This window comes from Sebastes umbrosus, chromosome 1, assembly GCF_015220745.1.
Source record: "Sebastes umbrosus isolate fSebUmb1 chromosome 1, fSebUmb1.pri, whole genome shotgun sequence".
NCBI classification, from domain to species: Eukaryota; Metazoa; Chordata; class Actinopteri; order Perciformes; family Sebastidae; genus Sebastes; species Sebastes umbrosus.
Genome location: NC_051269.1, coordinates 40,669,040 through 40,693,396, shown reverse-complemented (window position 1 = coordinate 40,693,396; position 24,357 = coordinate 40,669,040). Strand labels below are relative to the sequence as shown.

Sequence of the window (24,357 nt, the reverse complement as noted above, 5' to 3'; positions counted from 1 at the left end):
AAAATCCTGAAGATTAGCTGAAACCTACAAAGACTAGACAGACAAGATTGTTTAAATATTTGTTGTGCTGTATCCTTGACAGTCAGGAAGGAGCATACACCTTACAACTGAGTAAATACACCAGACATCACACTGGACCACCGGTCGGTCACCACTGGAGCTCTCGAGGTGGACGACACTGCAAAGTCCGCAACACAGTGGAACATGTCGAACATGTTTAGAACTAGAATTACCGCCTCACGGATGTTTACCAGTCTAGTTCACATCCATGTCTGTCCAAAATGTCATCACTTCATCATTTCATCCTGTTAGACATTACTGTTAAATTGTCATAATTAACATAAGAATTCTTGAGTTATGGCCAAAAAATGTGTTTTGTTAGGTCACGGTGGCCTTGACCTTTGACCACCAAATTCGTATCACTTAAGTCCAAGTGAACGGTCGTGCCAAATTTTAAAGAAATTCACTCAAGGCATTCCTGAGATATCGCCTTCACGAGAATGGAACGGACGTAAGGTCACGGTGACTTTGACCTTTGACCTTTGAGCACCAAATACTAATCAGTTCAAAAAACTACAGGTTCTCATCCCACCTCGTCACAGACTGACGCTCTGTCAGACCCCTCGGCGCCACTTTTCAAAAAGACTTTCTTGAAAGTGATGATACAGGTCTGCCCTGTTACAGACTGTGGAGAGAACGTGCAGGTTGTTATGGTGGTGGCCAGCACAGTGTGACATATGGGGGGTTGTGAAGTCAGGAACAGAGCAGTGGGAATTCAACAAGTGAAAACGGTTAAAAACATAAGTCGTGCTGAAGCAGTGAAGGGAGTGCAAGAACAAAAGGGAACGAAAGAAACTGATAGAATCAGACAAAGACCAAGAACAGGAGGAGGTCAAAGAGGGCGAGCTAAAATGACTAAACAGAACTGGCCGTGTTTTGTTCATTGCTATAGTCAACTATGCAGATCATGTTTAAATTTAAATAATTGTGAGCTGGAAAATACTGGGATATGAAAGAGCTCCCATGGGAACAAAAGGATGTGCTACCGTTATCACTGTAAACTGTATCGTATGAGAATGAAACGCTTGACAAGCACAGGAGCAGTAACAGTGCTTAGCGAATGGTCAACTGAGGACTTTAAAAGTGCTGATACTACTGTACTGTATGCACTACTATACTACCACTGTTCAGGTAATACAGAGTATAATAAAAGGTTCATATAGAGTCCAGTATCTCTAAGAATAGCACTGAGTCGGAGGATTAAATGCACAAATATATTCACTTAGGCGTCATAAAAATATGTTAAGTAGAGACAGGGACGGACTGGCATTCGGGAAGCTCGGGAATTATCCCGGTGGGCTGGTCTTGTGAGGGACGATCTTTCTTTCTTTTCTTTTAAAGGTTCCATATTGTTAAAAGTTAGATTTTCACGTCTTTTTTTATTATAAAGCAGGTTGAAGTGATAAATAAATACTGTGAAAGTATCAAAATGCTCAATCCACAGAGAAATACACTTAGCCCTTATTCAGAAACCGTGCCTTTGGAACAAGCTGTCAGGATTTCTGTCCATTTGTGATGTCACAAATCTACAATAACGTAAACATACTAAATGTGTCCCAGTTTATTTACGGTTGCAGTGTATGTGAATGACATCAGCTGACAAGATGTAAACATGGACCCGAGCTGTTGCCTAGCAACGCAATTCTGTTGCATTCCGTTGAAATGCACTAAAACGGAGCGTTTCAGACAGAGGGTAAATGCAGGCATATTCAGGCAGACATTTTGAGGAAAATGAAGTATTTTTTTAACATTTCAGCATGTAAACATGTTTTACTCAAAACGTAAAATACAAGAATGAAACTGAAAATTAGCATAATATGAGACCTTTAAATAAAGATCTTTAAAGCCAGCTCCCGGGGTTGGATGGATGTCGATCGGTGTGTTCCAGGCTCACGGTGTCTTTCACGCCCTGAGAAGCCAGCAGATAATATGCCCATCCAATGACCTAAAAACATCGGAAGTGGGTGCAATAATAATATTACACACACAGCATAACACACTTTCAGGTGTGTTATGCTGGTAGCAGCTGACCTTGAGGAGACCTGTTGGAAAATCCACTTAAAGTAAGCAAGATGACCTGACCTGAGCTCCCTCTAGTGGTCTTTATTCTTAATACCAGTGTTAACAACAGTTTTCTTTCAAGCACACAAACGCTGACAGTATGACAATCAATAACAGATGGTGAATAACAGCTAGCTGTAACAGATATTTATTTGTTTAGTAACTTTCAACAATAAGGTAATGGAAGTTGTGCTGTGTTCTCTCACTGGGAGAAGATGATCTGCAGCGTCCTGCTGCTCAGCCTGTTTATTATTGTTATCATGCATTACATTTTCATTTTTATTTTTCATTTCAAAATTAGGATAAACCTCCTTGAGATGCACCATCTCGTTTTCAAGGGGGTCCTCGGGCACAAAACATAGAAGTTAACAAACATTCAAGCACATCAATAATAGTAATGATAATAAATTAAACAAAAACTGAAAAAAAATAATAATTTAAGAAATATAAGAAAAATTACATAAATAAAAGAAAATTAAAAAGAAAAGATTAAGCGATTGTTAGTTATCGGGTCAGATAATTTTCAAGTAATATAATATAGATCTTTGGCATATTTGGATTTCATTAATTTCAGGGACTAAAAGCACATGAAGATGGGCGGGGTCTTTAAGAAATTTCCGTAATGAATAAAGAATTTGGCTAAAATTAGTAAAACATTCATCATCAAATTTTTTTGTCTTCAAATAGTTAGAAGCCGTATGGGGAAACACACCTGTTACTTGTGATAGACTATTTTCACAGGCAGATGGCGCTAGATAACCAACTATTTGCTCAACACTCATAAGTAAGAATAGAAATCTGTAATGCTCAGAGCTTAACAATTATCTATTTACATTCGGTTTCTATAAATATTTATTTGTAATACAAATAATGCTTCATGCTTTTCTTTGCTTCACTTTTTTCTTAATTTAGGATTACCTGTCTCTAGGCGCCTTTAGGCCCGGTTATTTTTGTCATCATCTTCCAAACTAGTATGAGGTCTTCATTTTTTCTATATATATATAAAGACAGGTCTATTTAAATACTTTGGTTTTAATAAGATTGTTTCTGGGGAATAATTAGTTCCTGTACTTTTACTTATTTATTTATTTATCTATTTATATTTTTTATTCTTTCTTTATTGAACTCATGCTCGTTAACAGAGTCACAGATACATAGACAGTTGAACAAAAAACAAAACAAAACGAAAATAATTACATAAACATTTCATAATGCCAGAGTTTGTGTATATTTTGTTTTTATTATATACATCATATTATAATCATTTAATAATTTATAAATCTTAATGGCTTTTTTGTTTTTAATATAGGATATGATGGTGCTATACTGTTTAAATTCATTAATAAAATGCATATTATAATAAAAATTATTATAATACTTTATTAATACTCTATATTTGCATGTTCAGATTTTTCATTACAATTCTGCAAAAATATTTTTCACTATAAAAATAATGTAAAAATAAATAATATAAATTATACAACGAATAAACTGTAAGGACAGGGAAAGATATATAAAAACAAAAATAGATAAAAAAAATAAAAAAACATCCTATTTTTACATTGAATGTGTTTATTAGGTCCTGTGCTTTTAGGGCATGTAAATAGGCAACCCTGTGACGTTTATGTAGGTGTGTACGTTTTATATATATATTTTTTATTATATATATTTTTTTAAATACTTTATTTCAAAAGTTCAGTACAATATATTTGCATGTTCAGATTTTTCATTACAATTCTGGAAAAATATTTTACAGTATAACAAAAATATAAAACATAATTATATATATATATATATATACATATATATATATATATATATATAAATTATACAATAAATAAAATGTAAGGACAGGAAAAGAAATATATAAAAAAACAAAAAAATCAATCCTATTTTCATATTGAATGTGTTTATTAGTTCCAGTGCTTTCAGGGCATGTAAATAGGCAACCCTGTGACGTTTATGTAGATGTGTACGTTTTTGAAGACCGGCATTGACCGCATGGGCGGAGTTATCTTTACTCACAATGATAACCAACGGACTATGCGGTGACACAGATCGAGCGCACCCAAACGTAGCAAGACAAGAAACGCTAAAAGACGTTTGGCGCGGTTGGTAGACAGACAGACGAGCTGCAGCCGGCGGAGGGAGACGAACCAGGAACCGAGGAGGTCGCACCTACATCCATGGGTCAAACCCGCGGCTCAGCTGCTTCTATCTAGTATCTTCTGTTGGAGAAACAACCGGCAGACATCCGGACATTTACTAACAGAGAGTCGGTGCGGTTTAATCTGTGTTTTTATCTTTATTCTCCCGTTAACCGGAGCTCTTTATTCTCTCATTGGCGGACGGATACACTCTGATCATGCCTCCCATCCAACCTGACAGCGGGAAGAATGAGCTCAAAACTCGGATACAGCAGCTTATCGACACCAATCAGGTGATGGTGTTCAGTAAAAGCTACTGTCCGTACTGTGTCAAGGTAAGATATCAATATATATATATAGACGTTATTTAACTTAAATGAGTCGTAAACTTCCATCTTTACACCCGGGCTCCGTCTAGCTGCTGGCGTTCCTTCTCACGTTACAGTGACTTTAAGTGAACACGGGCTCCGTCTAGTTGCTGGAGGCTGAATGCTAATATATAATTAGCCAAAAACACACAAACATGTGTCACAGTTTTAACAGAGTTTAGCTCATATTTGGAGGCGATAATGTCGTTAATTAGCTAGAAAACTGTCATATGTAAATGTTGTAGCACTTCTTAGTAAAGTTAGCTAACGTTAGTTATATAATATAGAGTTAATAGCTAACTTAACGTTTAATAAGCACACATCCTGTTTACTAAGTGACAGTCTTCTTCAAAGGTCTTTTTTATTAATTGTCAATAATCATTAGAACAGTCACTATACAGGGAACACATCAATCAATCAATCAATCAATCAATCAATCAATCAATCAATCAATCAATCATACCTGACAACAACATACACATAAACAGCCACAGATATGAAATAATAATAAGAGAAGAAAATAAAAAAATATAATTTAATATATATATATATATATATATATATATATATATATATATATATATATATATATATACATATAAATGAAAATAGAAAAAAAAAAAAAATAATAAGGAGAGAAAAAAATAAAAATTTAAAATATATATACATACCTACATACAAACACATACATATACATTTTGAAATAAATATATATATAAATAATAATAATAATGAGTAAATCAATTAAATATATATATAAAAAAAGAAAGAAGATACTACTACTGTCTACTCAGATTACTGTAGTGGGTTTCTCAAAAAATTACCCAAAAAAAAAGCACTTGTTTCTTTTAAGTTTTATTATTTAGTTTCCAGTAGCTAACAGGGCTGTGTATTGGTAATAATCTGTCGATACGATACATATCATGATATTGGAGTTACGATTCAATATATTGCGATTTATCACAGTAACTGTAACATTCAACATCATAGCACTACTTTGAGAGGACACATCTCTGTAAATTAAATAAAGTATTGACTGAGTTAATCTTTGCATGTAGACTATTAATTAAATAGTGTTTTTGAGACTTAATAGAGAGGGTTAGCTAACAGTTAACTTGATTAAAGGGTGTATTTCAGTGTCCTGAGACTCTTTGCTAATAGGAAAAGGGTGTTTCGGGTGCTGTATTGTGTGTGAACAATGTGTAACATGTGTCTGAGGAAATTGATTTCTGTTTCTTTGTAGGTGAAAGAATTGTTCAAGGAGCTGAAAATCGAGTGTAATGTGGTGGAGTTGGATCTCATAGGTAAGATGGAGACTAATACTGTACAATAATAATAATAATAATAATAAACAACTATAAATGTCCTCCTTATATCTGCTTATACAACTACATTATAGTGTTATAAACCTGCATATACATGCCTCGTATGTTACCGGTGCTTAATTTAATGTAAATATAAAATGCATTGTCATGCTTGAGTGTGCGTCTACACAGTTGAAAACTGTCCTCCGTGTATGATAAAGGGGGGATGTTGTGTTAACCCCGGACTGTGCTGTTGTCTTACTTTGCAGCAGCACAAAACATGCTGAGTCACTCACTGAAGATACCTTGGCCTCGTGCCACATCTCCGTAACCTCGCTGCTCCGGGTTATTTATGTCACTGACTCGGCTGTATGTTGAAGGAAGTATATAGGGATGTTTATGATTCATCAACACCATTAAGATTATGATGGATCAGAATTATTCAGTTTACTGTCATAGAGGAGTAAAGAAACCAGATCATATTCACATTTAAGAAGCTGGAATGAGAGAATTTTGACTTTTTATTTCTTAAAAAAAATACTCAAAGGGATTAATCTATTATCAAAATAGTTGGCGATTAATTGAACAGTTGACAGCTAATCGATGCAGCTCTAAGTGGTGCTTTGTGTTACTGGTAGACTCCGACTGGTGTAACAGACTTAACCATGGGTTAAACTGACTGCATATGAACTTTTGAGAAGTAGGTGACTATTTGAGCTCAGCTTCTGTTTGTACTTGTAGTATGTGGCCATGTTGTAATCACAGACAGACACTTTGAGGTTTGCTGATATAGAGAATGATGAAAGAAACATTTTGTGTCGCGTCATGCTTCCCCTTTTATTGTTTTTGCCTATTCTTTGTATATTACTCAGGCTGATTACCATATGAAAAGCAGATGTATTTAACGGATGGTTAATATTAAACAACCCTATTAACTTGCACTAACAACATGAACCCTTCTGTCCAGAGGATGGAACCAACTACCAGGATATGCTGTTCGAGATAACCGGACAGAAAAGCGTTCCTAATGTCTTCATCAACAAGAAGCATGTTGGCGGCTGTGACAAAACACTGCAGGTGAGGAGCAAGTGTGTCTCTAATTAACTGTCTTAAAGGGATTTTCCCTCTTTGGTGTTATACTGTACATCACTGTAAATGTTGCATATCTCCTCAGCAGATGATGGCCATGAAATTTTACTCAATCACGTGGCTTATTCAGATTCCAGAAACTTCCAGAAACTGTGCTCAAAAGAGCTCAACCCACTCGTTTTGTTTTTTGTGTGTAAAAATTACTCATGATGTGTTCTTCCCTCTCAACCAAACAACAACAGCATACTTGGTAAATCTTTGTCACAGCAGGCATAGCAGGAATGTGAGGGGTGTAACCAAAACATGTAGGTCTGCCAAGAGGTCATGCCAGGATGCCATGCAGGTGCCTTGAGAGCAAACACTAGAAACATGAGAAACATGAGAGCTGTTGTTGACAGACACAGTACAGTAACTTTTTCAGTTAATTCAACCACTACAAGCTATTCGCTCTTTTCCACTTAAAGGACCAGTGTGCAACATTTAGGGGGATCTATTGGCAGAAATGGAATATAATATTAATAAGTGTGTTTTCATTAGTGTATAATCACCTGATAATAAGAATCGTTGTTTTCATTACCTTAGAATGAGCTGTTTATATCTACAAATGGAGCGGGTCCTCTCAACGGAGTCCGCCATGTTGCACCGCCATGTTTCTACAGTAGCCCAGAACGGACAAACCAAACAATGTTAACTTTTCCTGCTTTGGCCGGAGTAAAAAATGTTACTTGCTCCCGTTGCCGCCTCTCTCTCTCTCGCTTCACTACTCACTTCCCAGAGTAAATAATGGATTCGTATTGATATAGCAAAGCTTAACCGAGACACTTGTTAATAATAACAGCTGTTATGAGAAAGCTCTGTTGCATATTTGACTACTTTAGTCATTCTAGCTATTTTTGATATTTGAAAATTAATTATATACCATATTGTTACTACATGATCAACACACATAAGTGCTGTATTGATGTAACTTTATGTTAATGTTTCCGGCAGGCTCATAAAGACGGCAGCCTGCAGCAGCTACTGAAGGGAGAAGATGAAGCTTATGACTACGACCTGATCGTCATCGGAGGAGGATCTGGAGGCCTGGCCTGCTCAAAGGTGACACAATTAAATGCAACACATTCACAGTGTGTTCTAAGCCATTAACTGCACACAGAATATTAGTAAATTACAGATTTATATAACATTGGCTCTGTTGACAATAGGAAGCTTCTTTATTGGGGAAGAAGGTCATGGTACTGGACTATGTTATTCCCACACCAAAGGGAGCCACCTGGGGTAAGATTCTTCCACTTGAGGATGTGTACAGTGTGTATATATTTGAATCTAATTTGGTCGGTGACTGATCAGTTTCACGTGTTGTTAATGTGTTCATCAGGTCTCGGTGGAACTTGCGTGAATGTCGGCTGCATTCCCAAGAAGCTGATGCACCAGACGGCCGTGCTGGGCACCGCCATGCAGGACGCACGCATGTTCGGCTGGGAGTTTGACGAAAAAGGTGAGGACTCAGAGCTCCGACCCCGGAGGTCACGAAGGGGGGACGTCGCACCGGTTTGCCGCGGTAAATCAGAGGCAAGCCTCGTCAATAGTCACTTGTTGGCATTCCACTGATTCTATTAACGTCCGTCTGTCTGTCTATACTCAGTGAAGCACAACTGGGACACGATGAAGACGGCGGTGAACAACTACATCGGCTCACTGAACTGGGGCTACAGGGTGGCACTGAGAGAAAAGAGCGTCAACTATGTCAATGCCTATGCAGAGTTCGTTGAACCACACAAAATCAAGGTGAGTACTTATAGATATAAAGGAGCCTTCAATGTGCAGTAGAAACCGCTTATAGTGCTTCATTAATGAGCGCAGTCAAGAGGACTCAACTGCAAAGCTGCATTCTTAATCATTCAACCTGTGTTTTTCATCAGCATTCAAATACTGATTTGGCGGTCGATTACCATGGCAATTGTCGAAGCTTCAGTTTCGAAGCATTCGTACTCTGCCGATCCTCAACCTGCACTGCGGTGGAGCAGAGCCGGTTGAGGATCGGCAGAGTACCGAATGCTTTGCCGTTTGTCTGTGGTGGTATGCAGACGAACGGCACCCGGCTCCCTCCATGCCATTCACCGGATGAGCGAGCAAGAAGCCCCAGCAAAGGGGCGCCGGTCATCTGCATGCAACAGCAGCACTGCAGTGACACATAGTCGGCCAGCAACGGCAATGCCTCACCTTTGGTGAGGGAAAAGGCAGAAGAATCGGCAGCATTACTTTGTATTCATGTGATAAATATACAACCATCAATTACATGGTTAGCTGCATGAGAAATAAAGAAAAAGAAAACAAATTGGATTATAATAATCACCATTTGACCCGGACAGACGTGATCACTATAAGCAGTTTCTACTGTACCTAGGAGACTTGACAAACAGCATTTGTAACTTTTAATGTTGACATTGAACAAGACCTTCCCTTTTTCACATGATCAAGTTGCTATCTTAAAAGTCATCACTAACCTCGATAAGCTGTTTGCTTTTGAAATGTTGTCTAGCCTGTTGTGGCAACGTATTTTTTTTTGTTTTGTTTGTCTTGAACAGGCTTTGCCAAACAGTTAAATTTTCTTTGGCTGCCTTTCAGCATTTCTGTTGTACTTGTGATCACATCACTAGCTGCACCCCAAAGAAAAACAAGAGATAGTATCTCAGAGAGTTTCTGTTTGTATTTTCTGACAGGCGACAAACAAACGTGGGAAGGAGACGTTTTACACGGGGGCTAAGTTTATCTTGGCTACAGGAGAGAGGCCGCGCTACCTGGGCATCCCTGGAGACAAGGAGTACTGTATCACCAGGTGAGAGCGCAGTGCCGGTTGCTGTAACAACAGCAGCCCTATCTAATGACAGGCTGTGTTACTGGAAGCCCCATTCACAGCTCATTTTTAAGACCAGACGCTTGATTCAACAGATGTCTGAAGAAGTGTCTCTTGCCATAGTATGTGATCTCTGAAAACACAAACACACAATTTTAATGATCTTGTATCCTCCGCAGGTGGCCCTGCCTCAGGGCGTCCGTTAATCTCCCAGCTGTCTAAATGTTTTGTAAGATTATCCTCAGGTGTCTTTGGCGATTATGCTGCTGTTTTGGCAATGTACAAATGGTGTCGTGCTGCTCACTTCCTCCCACAAAACACGCAAAACCACATAACAACCCCACTTCTGCATGGACGATAGTTTCTATCAGTATTTTGTATAATTAGGCTTATTGTTTGCAGGGTGTGGAGAGAGGAATGTCACTGTCAGATTTAGTTTTCAATCAAGAGCAGCACGTGTTATACCTGGAAAATGCATCTCAAATCAACAGTCTTATTATTACTATTTTAAACCAGAAATTTCTAATCGCTTCAAAACGAAATGTACATTTGAGAAGTCATCATTAGCTTCATGTTTTCCGCCCGCTCTGTTTGATATCCTCTGTGTTTGTCCACCAGTGACGACCTCTTCTCGTTGAATTACTGCCCGGGAAAGACCCTGGTGATCGGGGCGTCGTACGTGGCTCTGGAGTGCGGTGGTTTCCTGGCTGGCCTGGGTCTTGATGTCACCGTCATGGTTCGATCCATCCTGCTGAGGGGCTTTGACCAGGACATGGCCAACCGCGCCGGAGATCACATGGAGGAGCACGGAGTCAAGTTCCTCCGCAAATATGTCCCTACAAAGGTGAGTGTTAACTAGACTGCTGTGTGTGTAAGAGAAAGCGCTGCCTTAACTAAAGTACTATCTGAAAAAAATGTATTTGACTATATATAATTTGTTTTACAATTTCATCTTGCATAAAGGGATAGTTAAGATTTTTTGAAGTGGGGTTGTATGAGGTACTTATCCATAGTCAGTGTATTACCTACAGTAGCTGGCGCCCGCCACGCCCCCAGTTTGGAGTACCAGCACGGGAGCAAAGCAATGCACTGCTGTGGACGGAGGCAGCAGCAAAACCTGGTTTAGCCACCTAAAAAAAATCTGTATCAGCTTCATTGTACGCTATATTTAGAATATTTTCATCACTTTACCTCGCCGCCAGACAGCCCACTCCGACAGGGAACTGAAGCCGTTATCTATGCTCTCTTCAAAGCCACCAGACTCCTTTGACAAAAACAGTAATTTTACCTCTTGGAACATGTAAGTTACTGGTCTTCCACTGCCTTGATCGGTTAGTTCGTTTGTGTTTATTGTGTGACTTTGGTGTTTTAAAGGGTTAGTTAGGATTCATCAAAGTCCCACAATATGAGGTAAAAATGATGTCTTCTTCAATGGAGTCTGGTGGCTTTGAAGAGAGCTTAGATAGAAATAACGGCTTCAGTTCCACGTCAGAAACGGCTGTCTGACGGCATCTAAATATAGCGTACACTTACACAGATTTTTTTGTTGTTGGTTAATATCCGTTTTGCTGCTACCTCCGTCCACAGCAGTACATTACTTTGCTCTCGTCCCGGTACTCCTGCCTGCTTCTCCAAACTGGGGGTTTGCTGACCGTCATCTACTGTAGGTGCCACAGACTATGGAGAAGTATCTTATACAACCCCACTTAAAAAACTCAAACTATCCCTTTAAAGGAACGTCCATTAGCAGCAAAGGCAACTGTTAGTCAGCAGACTTTGAACTGTGTAATTTTACAGCATCAGATTTATTGTCGTACATTCTTGCATCATAAGTTTTCTCTCAGCTCGACATTTGACAGAAGCACCAAGATGATTTTTCCTCTCTGATTTTCCTGCGTCTGTGTGTGTCAGATAGAGGAGCTGGAAGCAGGCACTCCTGGCAAACTGAAGGTGACAGCCAAGTCCACAGAAAGCGATGAGATCATCGAGGGAGAGTACAACACCGTACGTACTCATCTATCAGTTCATCCTTCCCATCTGTTACTGTTGTAGAATACTGTGGAAGTGTGTTTTGTGACGTTTCTTTCTGGTCCAATTTTGTCGGGAATTCCAAAGTTCAATATTAAATAAATATAATTATATGAATAAATGTAACCAGAAATTTGTGACAACTAGATTTTATTGGATATCTTTTCTTTTTTTTTTCTAAATATCTGTTTTTTTGTAATACTATTTTCCCCAATAACACTTTTATTTCATGTCACATTTTATAATGTCCCTTTTCAAGACAGCGGTGTTGTCATCAACCCCTCACCTTTTAGCCATTCATGCACCCATTACCTCTCCTAAGCTAGTAAACTCAACGACTGCTACCAAAGTTTAGCCAACAATTTAAAGTTGTTCTATCATGTAGTTCTGATGTTAAGCTGTCACACAGGTTGATAACCCAACAGTGTAAAAGGATCTAAGAGTGAAAACATAGAAATCAAATAGGAGTAGAAGGATCATTGAACTGTTTGCTGTGGTAATTTGACTAGTATAACAGGAAATGGCGATTGTTGTTATGGTGACAACAGAACACACGTCAATGGGGCCGTAAAGTGTGTGTTCGCAGCTCGCCAGAAAGAGAGCGGACGCAGCTCCCGGAGACAGCTGGCTAGCTAGCTAGTTAGCTAGGTAGCTTGTCCCCAGGCTTTGGGACTGTTTAGACCCGCCGGCCACCAGCCCAAAGTTCGGCTCATTTTCTGTAATCTGTGCGGCATCAATGGATGAAGCATTAAGATGTTTAATTTGACTCATTTATATTTTCTATGTGCCTTGTAACGTCAGTGAGCCCACGACTTGGTGCAAGTCAGTTAGTTAGTTTATGCAGAAGTCCGCCTGCTACAATGGTCCCTATGGCAACGGTACACATAAAAATGCCGCAGCTCTGACCATCCTGCTACGTTTATTTGAATGGGCATGTCCGTTCTACTCTTTTATTCTATTTCTATGAGTGGAAATATTCCAACTAAGACCTTTTTTTCTTTTCTGAAGTTGTTACTTCTTGTGTTTTGTCTCTTTCTTGTGTAAATAAAATAGCAGCAACTTCCCTGCAGCAATGCCCCGAGGACTTCCTTTAAACTACTATTTCTTTGTTCTTCAGGTGCTGATAGCGGTGGGCCGAGACGCATGCACAGACAAGCTTGGCCTGGACAGCACAGGGGTCAAAGTCAACTCCAAGTGAGTTTATTATCTCATTGTACATGTTTTTTTTTTTTTTATTCTACATGCGTCCATGCTATTACATGGGGCGGCCTGTGCCTTTAAGACTGGTGGTACAGTCATGGTGATTCAGCAGTTATTGCCGTCCCATGGCTCTCTGCAGGGCTGGTGTGTGAGTGCGTTGGGGGATTTGGTACAGAGAGAGGAGGGGAGTCCCTACACACAATATCAGCTGCTCTATAATGTTGTACAATGAATTATCAAAGAGCTTTTCATGCTTGGTGTCATTATGTTTGATTGTCTGCTCTTATGTACATACAGTATATTATTACACTCAATTTTGGTTGGTTGTTTTTTTATAAATACATTAAGTTCCTTTTTTCCCGCTTGAATTAGAAAACTAGAGTTAAAGTTTAAATAATCTTAAAAATGTTTTGCAGTTGATTATTTATTCCAATATTAGAAGCATAGGAGCCGTTTCTTTGAGGATGTTGTGTCTACACTATTTTGTGAATGACTGAATGGTTCAGCCTAGGAGGCCAACAGGGATTAAGACGGCATGAGGCCGGCTTAAAAGAGCGCTTGCTGGGTCACATGGACCGAGTCTTATGACCTTAGTAGTAGTCTGATGGAGCCGAGACAAAGCCAGAGGGTCTCTGTGTTCAGGGCCCATCAGCAGGTTTGATTGTTCTGTTGCTGTACAGTACAGAATATATGAATACTACCACAGTTATGTTTCTCCATTCTGCCCAACATGACTTTAAACTCATTTAATGTGATTTCTGCCAGACCGAATGCAAATTAGTCTGGAACCTCTCGGTTAGTTTTCAACTTCCAAGGTGCGTTAGGAACGGGCGTAGAACAAAATGCCTCTGGACGCAATTGGATGGACCTACAACCAATTGGAGCAACAAAACATGTGACGTAGCGCTTATCAACAGAGCAATGTAAACAGCGTGCAGAGATAAGGGATATCACGTTGAGGACATTTTTCCACCAGTTAATAAACTTGTGACAACACCGGTGTTACGATTTACACCGGACATTTTACAAGAAAAAAATGACGCTCAATATCTGTAGAGCGCTTACTTTGATCTCTAACGTTGGATGGCTGTGTGTCTGTCCTCTGCAGGCGAGCATTCACCCGCAGATTTCCCCCTGCCATCGCTGCGCTGTGCACACCGGCTGTGACCACTCCGTCCTCCTCACGCGATTCCTTCATTAACATTATGGGTCCCTTATAGCATTGGGTTAAAATCTGAAACATTGCCAAATAGCTGCATTTGCTTTTCTCTTTGACACCAAATCCTCCACTGTTGTCTTCTTTCTCAACTCTCTCTTGTGTCAAGTGTTAAGTGTGTAAAATCTGACTCCTGCTGCTCTGTGCTGAGACTCCATAAGGAGCAGACACATTTACTTTCAGTTAATAATTGTAGCGTCTGTTGTCAGAGTCAGTGTTTTACAAGCTTTTTATTTGATGAACGTGGGCGCTGATACGAGAAAATTAAATAAATGGGTTTTATTTCTATAAAAAATTGTGAAGAGCGTGTCACAAGTGCGACCAACGGAGAATCAACAATAGCCACTGGGTTTTCACTGGTGCCCCATCTTTTTGGCGACCAGCGGAGCCAGATGATATATTCAACTTTTACTATTTAAATCCTGTTTGAAGAACGGCAAACACATGTTTCTACTCAAGAAAAGGTTTAAGTGCAGTTGATTGTTCTTCTTTTAGTGAAAACATACCATCCAGTTTGTGCAGCTTCAACAGAAAGTCCCACATCAGCTGCTCCCCTTTAGAGTCATCGTCTCAAGCTCGCCCCATAATAGATAAACGATTGCGATTGGCCCGTCAGATCTCAAGTTGCTGGAAATCTGTCCAAACGGGAGCAGGACCTGACGCATCTGCCAGAGCAAATAAAACATGAGCTAGCATACTCATTTTGTTCCCAAGCAAGTTGTGTTGTTCCTTTGGCCAAATATCTAGTTCACCTACGATATGATGAATAATAATTGTGGACCGATCAGAATGACTGAGGGCTAAATGAACCTATGGTTCCTAACTGATCTCTCCGTACCAATCCTCCAGGAATGGAAAGGTTCCAGTGAACGATGAAGAGCAGACCAACGTGCCCCACATCTACGCCATCGGAGACATTCTGGAGGGAAAGTGGGAGCTGACGCCGGTCGCCATCCAGGCTGGCAAGCTGCTGGCACGACGCCTCTACGGGGGCTCAACAGTCAAGGTACATCAACGACATTAAGCGACACTTACAGTAACACATACCATCACAATGATTATTTGTATAAAACGCTATAATTCATTTGACTTTTCTGTGATTCATATTAATGATGATGCTCTTGTTAATGCGGTCATACAGTAATACACTTTATTGAAATTGAGAAGCATCAAAATGAGTAGAGAATCATCATAAACGTGTATAGTATAAATTTAATAAAGTACGTAGATATTCCCGGTCCAATTTGTCGCACAGGTAATCTCCATTAAACTGATTGTGTCACGTTCAGCAGGAGGCTTTATTAACAAACCATCATTAACTGTCTGTGTTTGTGCAGTGTGACTACATCAACGTTCCCACCACGGTCTTCACCCCGCTGGAGTACGGCTCCTGTGGTCATTCAGAGGAGAGAGCCTTGGAGCTCTACGGGCAGGAGAACCTCGAGGTAACACACACACACACAGTCACCTGAATAATGTGTTATCTATCTGGTTCACCTGAGTGTGAATCTTGTGACTGGCTGGAGTGAAGCGCTTCTCTAAAACAGAGAGTTCTACTTCGTGATATGATACTCTTACCTGAATAGATTTGTCTGGAAACATATTTGCAGTTTGTCTTGTCGTGTGTGTGTGTGTGTGTGTGTGTGTGTGTGTGTGTGTGTGTGTGTGTGTGTGTGTGTGTGTGTGTGTGTGTGTGTGTGTGTGTGTGTGTGTGTGTGTGTGTGTGTGTGTGTGTGTGTGTGTGTGTGTGTGTGTGTGTGTGTGTGTGTGTGTGTGTGTGTGTGTGTGTGTGTGTGTGTGTGTGTGTGTGTGTGTGTGTGTGTGTGTGTGTGTGTGTGTGTGTGTGTGTTGCCTTTGACCAGATAAGGAACTCATCCAGTCAGATTAGTTTTCTTCAAGTTGCTGCTTGCAACCTGAATGTTTCTGTTACAATTTACTGATCTTTACTTCTACTTGTTTGTGCATGTAGATTGGTCAGTATGCCAGCCAGAAAACATGTGGTGTATATTAATTACACAATTTTACAGTAATATGAGCCCCTCTAGTTCGTACACCCAGACAGACTTTGACTGCAGATTTAGTTAAACAACAAATGTTATCCTCTTTATTTTTAATGTTTTAAAAGAAATTGCAGACATGGTAGATTTATTTTTATTGGATGTATCATTGGTAATAATTAAAGAGGATTTATTATGCTTATTTTCAGGTGCATACAAAAGAAATGCTTTATTTTTCTCATAGTGGCTCATAGTGCTGCAGCACCTCTTTTTATCCCTGTCTGAAACAACCGAATCAAACTCTTCCGAATTCGCTCCAGTTCTGCTCTAACTAGCTTTGTTTGAGGCTGTGCCAAACTAGCCGTTATGCAAATGTGTTACTTGGTGACATCACTATGTTACGGAGGAAAAGGCAGGACTTAAAGCGAGGCATTTCAGGCAGATCAGGAGCAGTGTTTCTGTTGAGGAGAGTAACTCCCTTTGGTGTGGACTTTGGACTCTATAAGTTTGCAGACTTTTTACATGCACAAAAAAACTATATAACACACGAAAGGAAAGGGAAAAGACAAAAGCATAATAGGTCTCCTTTAAAAAAAAAACTGTATGATTAATGAGTCTGATGTTAATCATTGCTTACATGTATATAATGCTGTTCACGCTATAATACACCAACACTGTGTTCCTGGTCTCTATGTTCAGGTGTTCCACAGTCTGTTCTGGCCTCTGGAGTTCACTGTGCCTGGCAGAGACAACAACAAGTGCTACGCTAAGATCATCTGCAATAAACTGGACAATGTAAGATTATTACTACTTTTACACGCAGTATCAAATCAAATCAAATCTGAGCCCGTAGCAACCCGCAACTTGTCCCCCTACGATGTGTCACATGAATAACCGTGTTTGGTTGTTGTTCCTGTAGGACCGAGTCATTGGGTTCCACTATCTGGGGCCAAACGCCGGAGAGGTGACGCAGGGCTTCGGTGCAGCCATGAAATGTGGCGCCACCAAGGAGCAGTTTGACGGCACCATCGGCATCCACCCGACCTGTGCTGAGGTAAGAAGTCAACTCAGTCATTATATGTCAGCATTTTATTTTATTCTTATTTATTTGTTTTTTAATCTTCCATCTAGGGATGCTCATTTTGAAAAATGTTCTTAACCGACCCTCGTTAACCAATTATTAACCGTTAACCGACAAGATTTGTGCCTCGCGCCAGCTGCCGTGTATGAGCACAACAGACAACTGAGAACCCAGTTCACCGTCCGGGAGCGTTAACTTAGCAGCCACGGTGCTGCGTGTAGTGTCGCGGACATGCAGCCACTTTCCCAGTAAAAGTCTCTACCGCACATTTAGTTTAGTTTAGCAGTTTGTCAGCTGTGTGTCTGCCCGGCGTAACAACACTCTGTCTGCCCGGATTAACGATAGCGATTGCCTGATAAACAGTGTGTGTATTTGTGCTACGTTAGCAGCTCTAGCATTACCAGAGGCTGTTTTAACCGATAACGTTAATCGGTTAAAATGCTTAATGTCGGTTAACCGGCTGACCGGGAGAGTTATTTCCTCTCACGCTGGCGCAGGACGTACGTGCTAACTGGCTGTCAGCTCTAGTTTTTGCGGTGTATTCGAGTGCAACTTTTTGGCCACGACAAAGTCAACGTGAGGCGACGCAACAGTCGGCCTTCATCGCCGCTAGTTCTTTAATGTGGGGTAGGTGTGTCTGGGCCTTAAGTTACACTTTCTGTGCTCAACACAACAAACGCCGGTACTCCTCTCTCCAACACTCACGCATGTTTCCAACGTTGTCTTCTACTAACAAGACACAATAACAAACCGACCGTATCAAGGGAAAGGTTAGATTAGGATAGGGTCCATAATGATGTCTGACACTTATAATAACAATCTGACTGTTGCCATAGAAACATGGTCCGGGGGTAGGGTGGCTTAACTTGTATTAGACGAATCAAAGACAACACGGACAATTAGCTCTGTTAGTGATGATTGAGATGTGCCACAGTAATAGAGGTGAATGTGTTTTTTTATTTTGTACTTAATTTTGATTTTAGAATTAGTTTTCAGTTTGACATTTTCTGTTGTGTAGTGTCAAAACTGTCTAACTTGTATAGACTAATCTAAAACCTAATGACTAATGAAGACCGGCCTAACACGACAGACCGGTCTGAATTATCTTTGTGGAACTGGCCCTGGTACTTCTCCAACATTTCACAGTATAACAAAGCATTGCTGCTTTTTGACCGCATGTTGCAACAGTAATCTGTTGACTAACCGGTTAGATCGGACAGGAGATGGCAAAATGCTGTTGCATAACAAACATGTTGACCTCAAACGGAAATCTGTGAATGTATCAAGGTTCTAATCGTTTAGAATTTTCAATTAGTTTTTGTTTATTTTTTTAGTTTTGACTTTTCAGAGTGTGTTTGCTAGTTTTGTTAGTTTACAGTAGTTTTAGTTTATTTGTCTATATCATTTTCTTAAATGATATAGTTTTTTATTTAGTTTCTTGTTTACTACAAATATTTTTCACTGCTTATTTTCATTTTATTTTCAGTTTGAGTTTACTATAATAACTCTAGTATGTATGTAGACGTCCTGTCTATACAATTCAGGCTGATTTAAAAGGTTTGCACGTACTGCAGGTCCTATATATATGTGGTGGAAATAAAATCACTCTGCCCTTTGATTAGCTTTGCCACGGTCATGAACCTGTTTGCTTCCTGCTGAAACGTATCCAGCTCCCTCACTCGGCGAGTTTCTCAGTCTAAATCTGTGTGAATGATCTGGTTGTGCCCGACACAGATTTAATCAGAATAAACATAAAACCGTGCGGCCACAGGCGACGGCTTAAAGTCTTAACATGTCTGTCTTTAGAGGCCTGACTTGAAGAGCATTTTTTTAATCATATTTAAATTTCTGTCTGTGATACATGCCGTGCATTAATTAGATTAAAGATCTGGCCGTTACACATTCATTATGTTAATGTAGTACGGTGATAATTGCAGCACATTAAGCTGCTCAATCGTCTCGTTTGATGTTTTACATTACTCACATTTCCATTTTCTAACAAAGTTTAGCCCACGTCTTCATTTTGAATGAATGCAGGACTCGGGACAGTTCACCTCAAAATCAAAAACACATTTTTCCTCTCACCAGTTGTCCTATTTATCAATCTAGATTGTTTCGGTTGAAAGCGCCCTAAAAGCTGCAGAATAAAGCTGCACCGCCTGACGTGTTTCTCCTCATCTCTTTCAGATCTTTACCACTTTGGAGGTGACCAAGAGCTCCGGTGGAGACATCACCACGGCCGGCTGCTGAGGTTAAACCCTGCTCGTTTAGCGGGCTGCTCTCATGTTAGACTCTTCTAACAAACCCCTCTCATCTCAGTCAACCTCTAAGCTCAGCCTCACCTCCAGCTGCTCAGCTTACAGGGCGGTTGTTTCTCAGGACAAAACCAAACACCGTGAGCCGGCGTCTGAATGGGTGAAAGCACTCGTTCGGGCTCGCTGGGAGCTTCGAGGTGACTGAACGAAGCCAGAGTCTCCATCTCTGGCTGAGGTAGTTTAATATGAGGGCAGCCTGCTGAACAGCGGGGTTACTCTGCTGATATTTCTGGGCTCCACCAGTGTGTCCTTCTCAGAGGAGCACCAAACACACATTGCTACTGCTGAGTGTGTGTTTGGGCTGTTTGTGACGTCCTGGCCCGTAACCTGAAATACTCAGGTGGGCGAGGATCGATGTCCCTCTGCGGAAGCACCTGACGGCGACCCAAACCCTTCGTCCAATCCCCCAACTTCAAACACTTCTCATTCACAGATGGCATACAGACTGAAATTGACTTTAGTAAGACAGATTGAAACTGGCACACAAGCAGGGTTTGAAAGGATGCACGGCTCTGAACTCTGGTCCAGCTTGTGATGGAAGCTTATTATTTAATCAGGTCTGTCTGTTTGTAGATTATGTCGTCGTGTCTCATCTGTTGAGCCTTCATGATTCCACACATACTCCTCTTACCGGGTCTTTAGGAGGCACATACGTGTAGCTGTTAATATTTGTCTTTGCTATGTGGGTTTTTCTGCCTTAAAGAGAACTCTCTCTCTTCCAAAGTATTTATCTAAACAAGTCTGCAGAGAGATCGAGAGCCGGCATCACCTTTCAAACCTTCATGTGCTTCACATCACACAACTTCCAGATGAAATTGAATGAAAAATCCAACCTGAATCGTACTGAATGTTGTTTTAAAAACAAAACATTTTCACAGGGTTTTACTAAATTAATTTAATGCTTGTGTGTTGCTGCTGTCTGCCTCTGCTTTATGTGTATGTAAAAGATCTATTCAGTCTTTGTAGAGGACAGTATTCTGACTGCTGTCGGTGAGTGGTCATCTGTATAAATGACTTGTTTGTTGGTGTCAAACCACTGTAGATTACTTCTCTCTCAAGATCTAATAAAGGATGAATTCACCTTCAATGTCGTCGCACTTTTTCACTTCACAGAGCAAACTGCTTCTCACTTTCCTCAATAGAAACTAGACGGATGAAGTTACTTTCTTTTCTAATATTCTCGTATGGTTTACATGTCAGTGCTTAACTGGAAGAGCGGGAGGACCAGTCACTGTAATACGTGACTTCCTGGCGCTACAGTAACTCAGGAGGATCTCTGTTATTCAAAAACTGATTTAATAATAGCAGGAAATAGTCTAGTCTTTAGGTATTAAGGATATTTAGTGTGTATGTGATGAGACCTGTGTTGCTAAATTGGTTTTATTTCACTAACTGGATAACAACAGCAAAGTTTCCATGCCTCCCTTTAACAGACGCAGCACAAAATTAATAACTTTATAGTTGATAGTTTTACATTTTTTTTTTAACATTTTCAGCTTCTCTGCTGATGAACCAACAGTTTATGAAAGAGGAGACTTATTGTATTTCCTGTGGTTATAAAAGAGTTTAATATATTTTCACATGACAAAGATTTAGTTCTCAATGCTAAATAAGTAAGACATGAAATAAAATCTCTAATGATTACATTGAGCCAGTATAGTGAAATAATTTCTGTAAATATGTAAACTCAGTTTACTATTACGAAATGTTAATTCTCATTTTTATTTTATTTTTGTTACTTCATGGCATTTTTCTTGACTTTTTTTTTTGACAATCATGTCACATTTTCTGTGCGTTCCAATACTCTATTATACTACCATAGTATTTAGTATTTCCCAATAAATATTATGTCAAATCACTATGCCAAAAAATACCGGGATGTCTTACTGCATCCAGTCACATTTTGCAGTCTGCAAGCCAGCATGCTTTTCTGGTTATTCTGACCCACAATCCTCTGTTCAGCATATATGAGCAGGAGGGATAAAGTTTAAGGCGCATTATGTTATGATTATGAAATCACGTGCATGTTGGCGTCTGCTAACCAACATAAAATGTGACACAGAATGAAGATGTCGTTGGGAAAAGTTCCATTAGGAAATAAAGACAAACCACTGAAGAGGGACATTTTTAACATTTCTTTAATGAAATAAAATTAAACTCTTCTGTAACTGATCAGAATGATGAAATCATTTCACAATAATCCGTTGAGTTTTAATATTTTTTTGAATTATTTCACATTAATTGGTTTTACATCTTATATAGAAATGCATAAAAATGTGTAAATATTTAACATAAACATTGCAAACCCTTGCGTTTACACTATAACTGTTTATTTTTTGTCGTAGTAAAATTCACAGATTGAAACAACGCTGAAGCTAAAACTAGACGTCTACTAAACTTTAACTGTTCAACCTTGAACAACCTTAATCTGAACAAAACTAATACAGACAAATAGACCTTTAATATACATTTATTTAATGTAATTTCAACATCTAATTGCTCAGTGGAATGTTTTCACATTACAAAGATTTAGTGCTCAATGCAAAATAAATAAGACATAAAGAAATGAGATTATGAGACATTGAGCAAAATATATAAAGGAGCCAATATATAGTGACAATATTTAAACTCAGTTTACTATTCTGAAATGTGAATTCTTATTTTTATAACACATTTTTTTTAAAGTTTTTTTTTTTATGTTGGCATTTTTTCCAATGTCATTTCACATTTTATCTCAAAATGTCACTTATCATGTCAGTGGGGGTGTCACCGTCATCTCACCTTTCAACCAATCACGTGCACGTTAGCGCCTCTTAACTAACTATAACATAACATGTGACACAGAATGAAGGTGTCATTGGGAAAAGTTCCATCATGAAATATAAACGGACCACTGAAAAGGGGCTTTTTAACATTTCTTTAATGAAATAACATGTCAAAATGATCATTTGCGTTTTAATGATTTCTTAAATTATTTCACAATGTATTGGTTCATAAAATATTTGACATTGTTTATTTCATGTCTTATTTATTTAATATTGAAAACCCTTAAAGGCCCCGATGCCACTCACATCTCAGGCTGCAGCAACAAAGAGTGCTGCTCGTACTCAGGTACAGTGGATCAAAATCAGCAGCCTATTCATGTCGTCCACATCAGAGAGCTGAGGAGAAATAATAGCATCATTTCCACTGAGCTGTCTGCGTTTCTGTGGGACTATTCAGCCTCCACAAGTGGCGGTCTTCATCAATAGCCTCGAGGCTGGTGTGAAGCCTTTGTCAGGTTCACCGGCTCACATCTGAAAACACTGTCACCTGCACGGGTTGCCATGACAACTCAGGCTTTGATGAGTTTTATTTGGAGGATGCTCTATTCGATTGAGGACGATCTGTCGGTGATACAGGGCTAATTGATTCACTGGTGTTGGTTATTTTAGCACATAAAACAGACGCCTGTCTAAATGTTTGTGAGGCTGCTCATGAGGGGTTCAAAGCTGAGAGGCACCTGCGCTCCTGCTACCTGTGTGATGGTTGGCCAACTCACTGTAGGTACAGTTTATTTACATCCTCATGCAACCAAAGGAATGAGGGAGTGGAGAGCACTCAGTTTGACAGTCCATGTGACTTCAATGTATAAACCACAGTTCTCATGTAATTGGATCCACTCAATAAAACAAAAGCAATTGTGCAGAACGCTTCTTTCCACTCTGGTGTAACCAAGAAGAACTTAAGATATGGTATCTCACCGTCCCCCGACGGCCTTTAGGACATTTCCAATATTGGGTAGTGGAATAAAATACACCAGTGTTTATTGTAATTAGATTTTGTTCCCATGTTTTTTAGTGTATAGTCAAATGAACAAACAAATGTATACCCAGGTGATATTTACAAAGGAGGAGAAGCTGCATAAAAGTCTGGGGGTTACACTAAGTGGAAAGGAGAACAAATTAATTTTGTTTGTGGTCGTTTTGTGTCTCTTTGTGGTCGTTTTATGTCTCTTTGTGGTCGTTTTGTGTCTCTTTGTGGTTGTTTTGTGCCTCTTTGTGGTTGTTTTGTGTCTGTGGTCGTTTTGTGTCTCTTTGTGGTTGTTTTGTGTCTGTGGTCGTTTTGTGTCTCTTTGTGGTTGTTTTGTGTCTCTTTGTGGTCGTTTTGGGTCTCTTTGTGGTCGTTTTATGTCTCTTTGTGGTCGTTTTGTATCTCTTTGTGGTTGTTTTGTGTCTGTGGTCGTTTTGTGTCTCTTTGTGGTCGTTTTATGTCTCTTTGTGGTCGTTTTGTGTCTCTTTGTGGTTGTTTTGTGTCTCTTTGTGGTCGTTTTGTGTCTCTTTGTGGTTGTTTTGTGTCTCTTTGTGGTCGTTTTGTGTCTCTTTGTGGTCGTTTTGTGTCTCTTTGTGGTCGTTTTGTGTCTCTTTGTGGTTGTTTTGTGTCTCTTTGTGGTCGTTTTGTGTCTCTTTGTGGTTGTTTTGTGCCTCTTTGTGGTTGTTTTGTGTCTGTGGTCGTTTTGTGTCTCTTTGTGGTTGTTTTGTGTCTGTGGTCGTTTTGTGTCTCTTTGTGGTTGTTTTGTGTCTCTTTGTGGTCGTTTTGGGTCTCTTTGTGGTCGTTTTATGTCTCTTTGTGGTCGTTTTGTATCTCTTTGTGGT

The 24,357-nt window shown here is 39.6% G+C and overlaps 1 protein-coding gene across 2 annotated transcripts; it reads left to right on the top strand.

The window, feature by feature from the left end:
* The first annotated feature begins 4,195 nt into the window (after positions 1-4,195).
* On the top strand, positions 4,196-20,810 carry txnrd3 (thioredoxin reductase 3). Of its 2 annotated transcripts, none has more exons than XM_037773954.1 (16): positions 4,196-4,603; positions 5,880-5,940; positions 6,908-7,017; positions 8,020-8,127; positions 8,235-8,307; positions 8,408-8,590; positions 8,675-8,817; positions 9,753-9,868; positions 10,505-10,730; positions 11,798-11,890; positions 13,032-13,108; positions 15,180-15,336; positions 15,668-15,775; positions 17,027-17,122; positions 17,247-17,381; positions 19,596-20,810. In XM_037773954.1, exons 1-16 carry the CDS (start codon positions 4,487-4,489, stop codon positions 19,656-19,658), a joined length of 1,866 nt encoding a protein of 621 aa, XP_037629882.1. In that variant the 5' UTR covers positions 4,196-4,486; the 3' UTR covers positions 19,659-20,810. The 2 variants fall into 2 exon arrangements, with proteins under 2 accessions (XP_037629882.1, XP_037629887.1); XM_037773959.1 differs by having other exon boundaries at positions 4,199-4,603; positions 8,408-8,527.
* The last annotated feature ends 3,547 nt before the right edge of the window (positions 20,811-24,357 follow it).

Excerpts from the sequence above, each read along its gene's own strand:
- txnrd3 (XM_037773954.1), top strand. The coding sequence starts at position 4,487 with ATGCCTCCCATCCAACCTGACAGCGGGAAGAATGAGCTCAAAACTCGG. Across the intron at positions 5,941-6,907 it reads GGTGGAGTTGGATCTCATAG|AGGATGGAACCAACTACCAG; the intron begins GTAAGATGGAGA and ends CCTTCTGTCCAG. Across the intron at positions 11,891-13,031 it reads TCGAGGGAGAGTACAACACC|GTGCTGATAGCGGTGGGCCG; the intron begins GTACGTACTCAT and ends TTTGTTCTTCAG.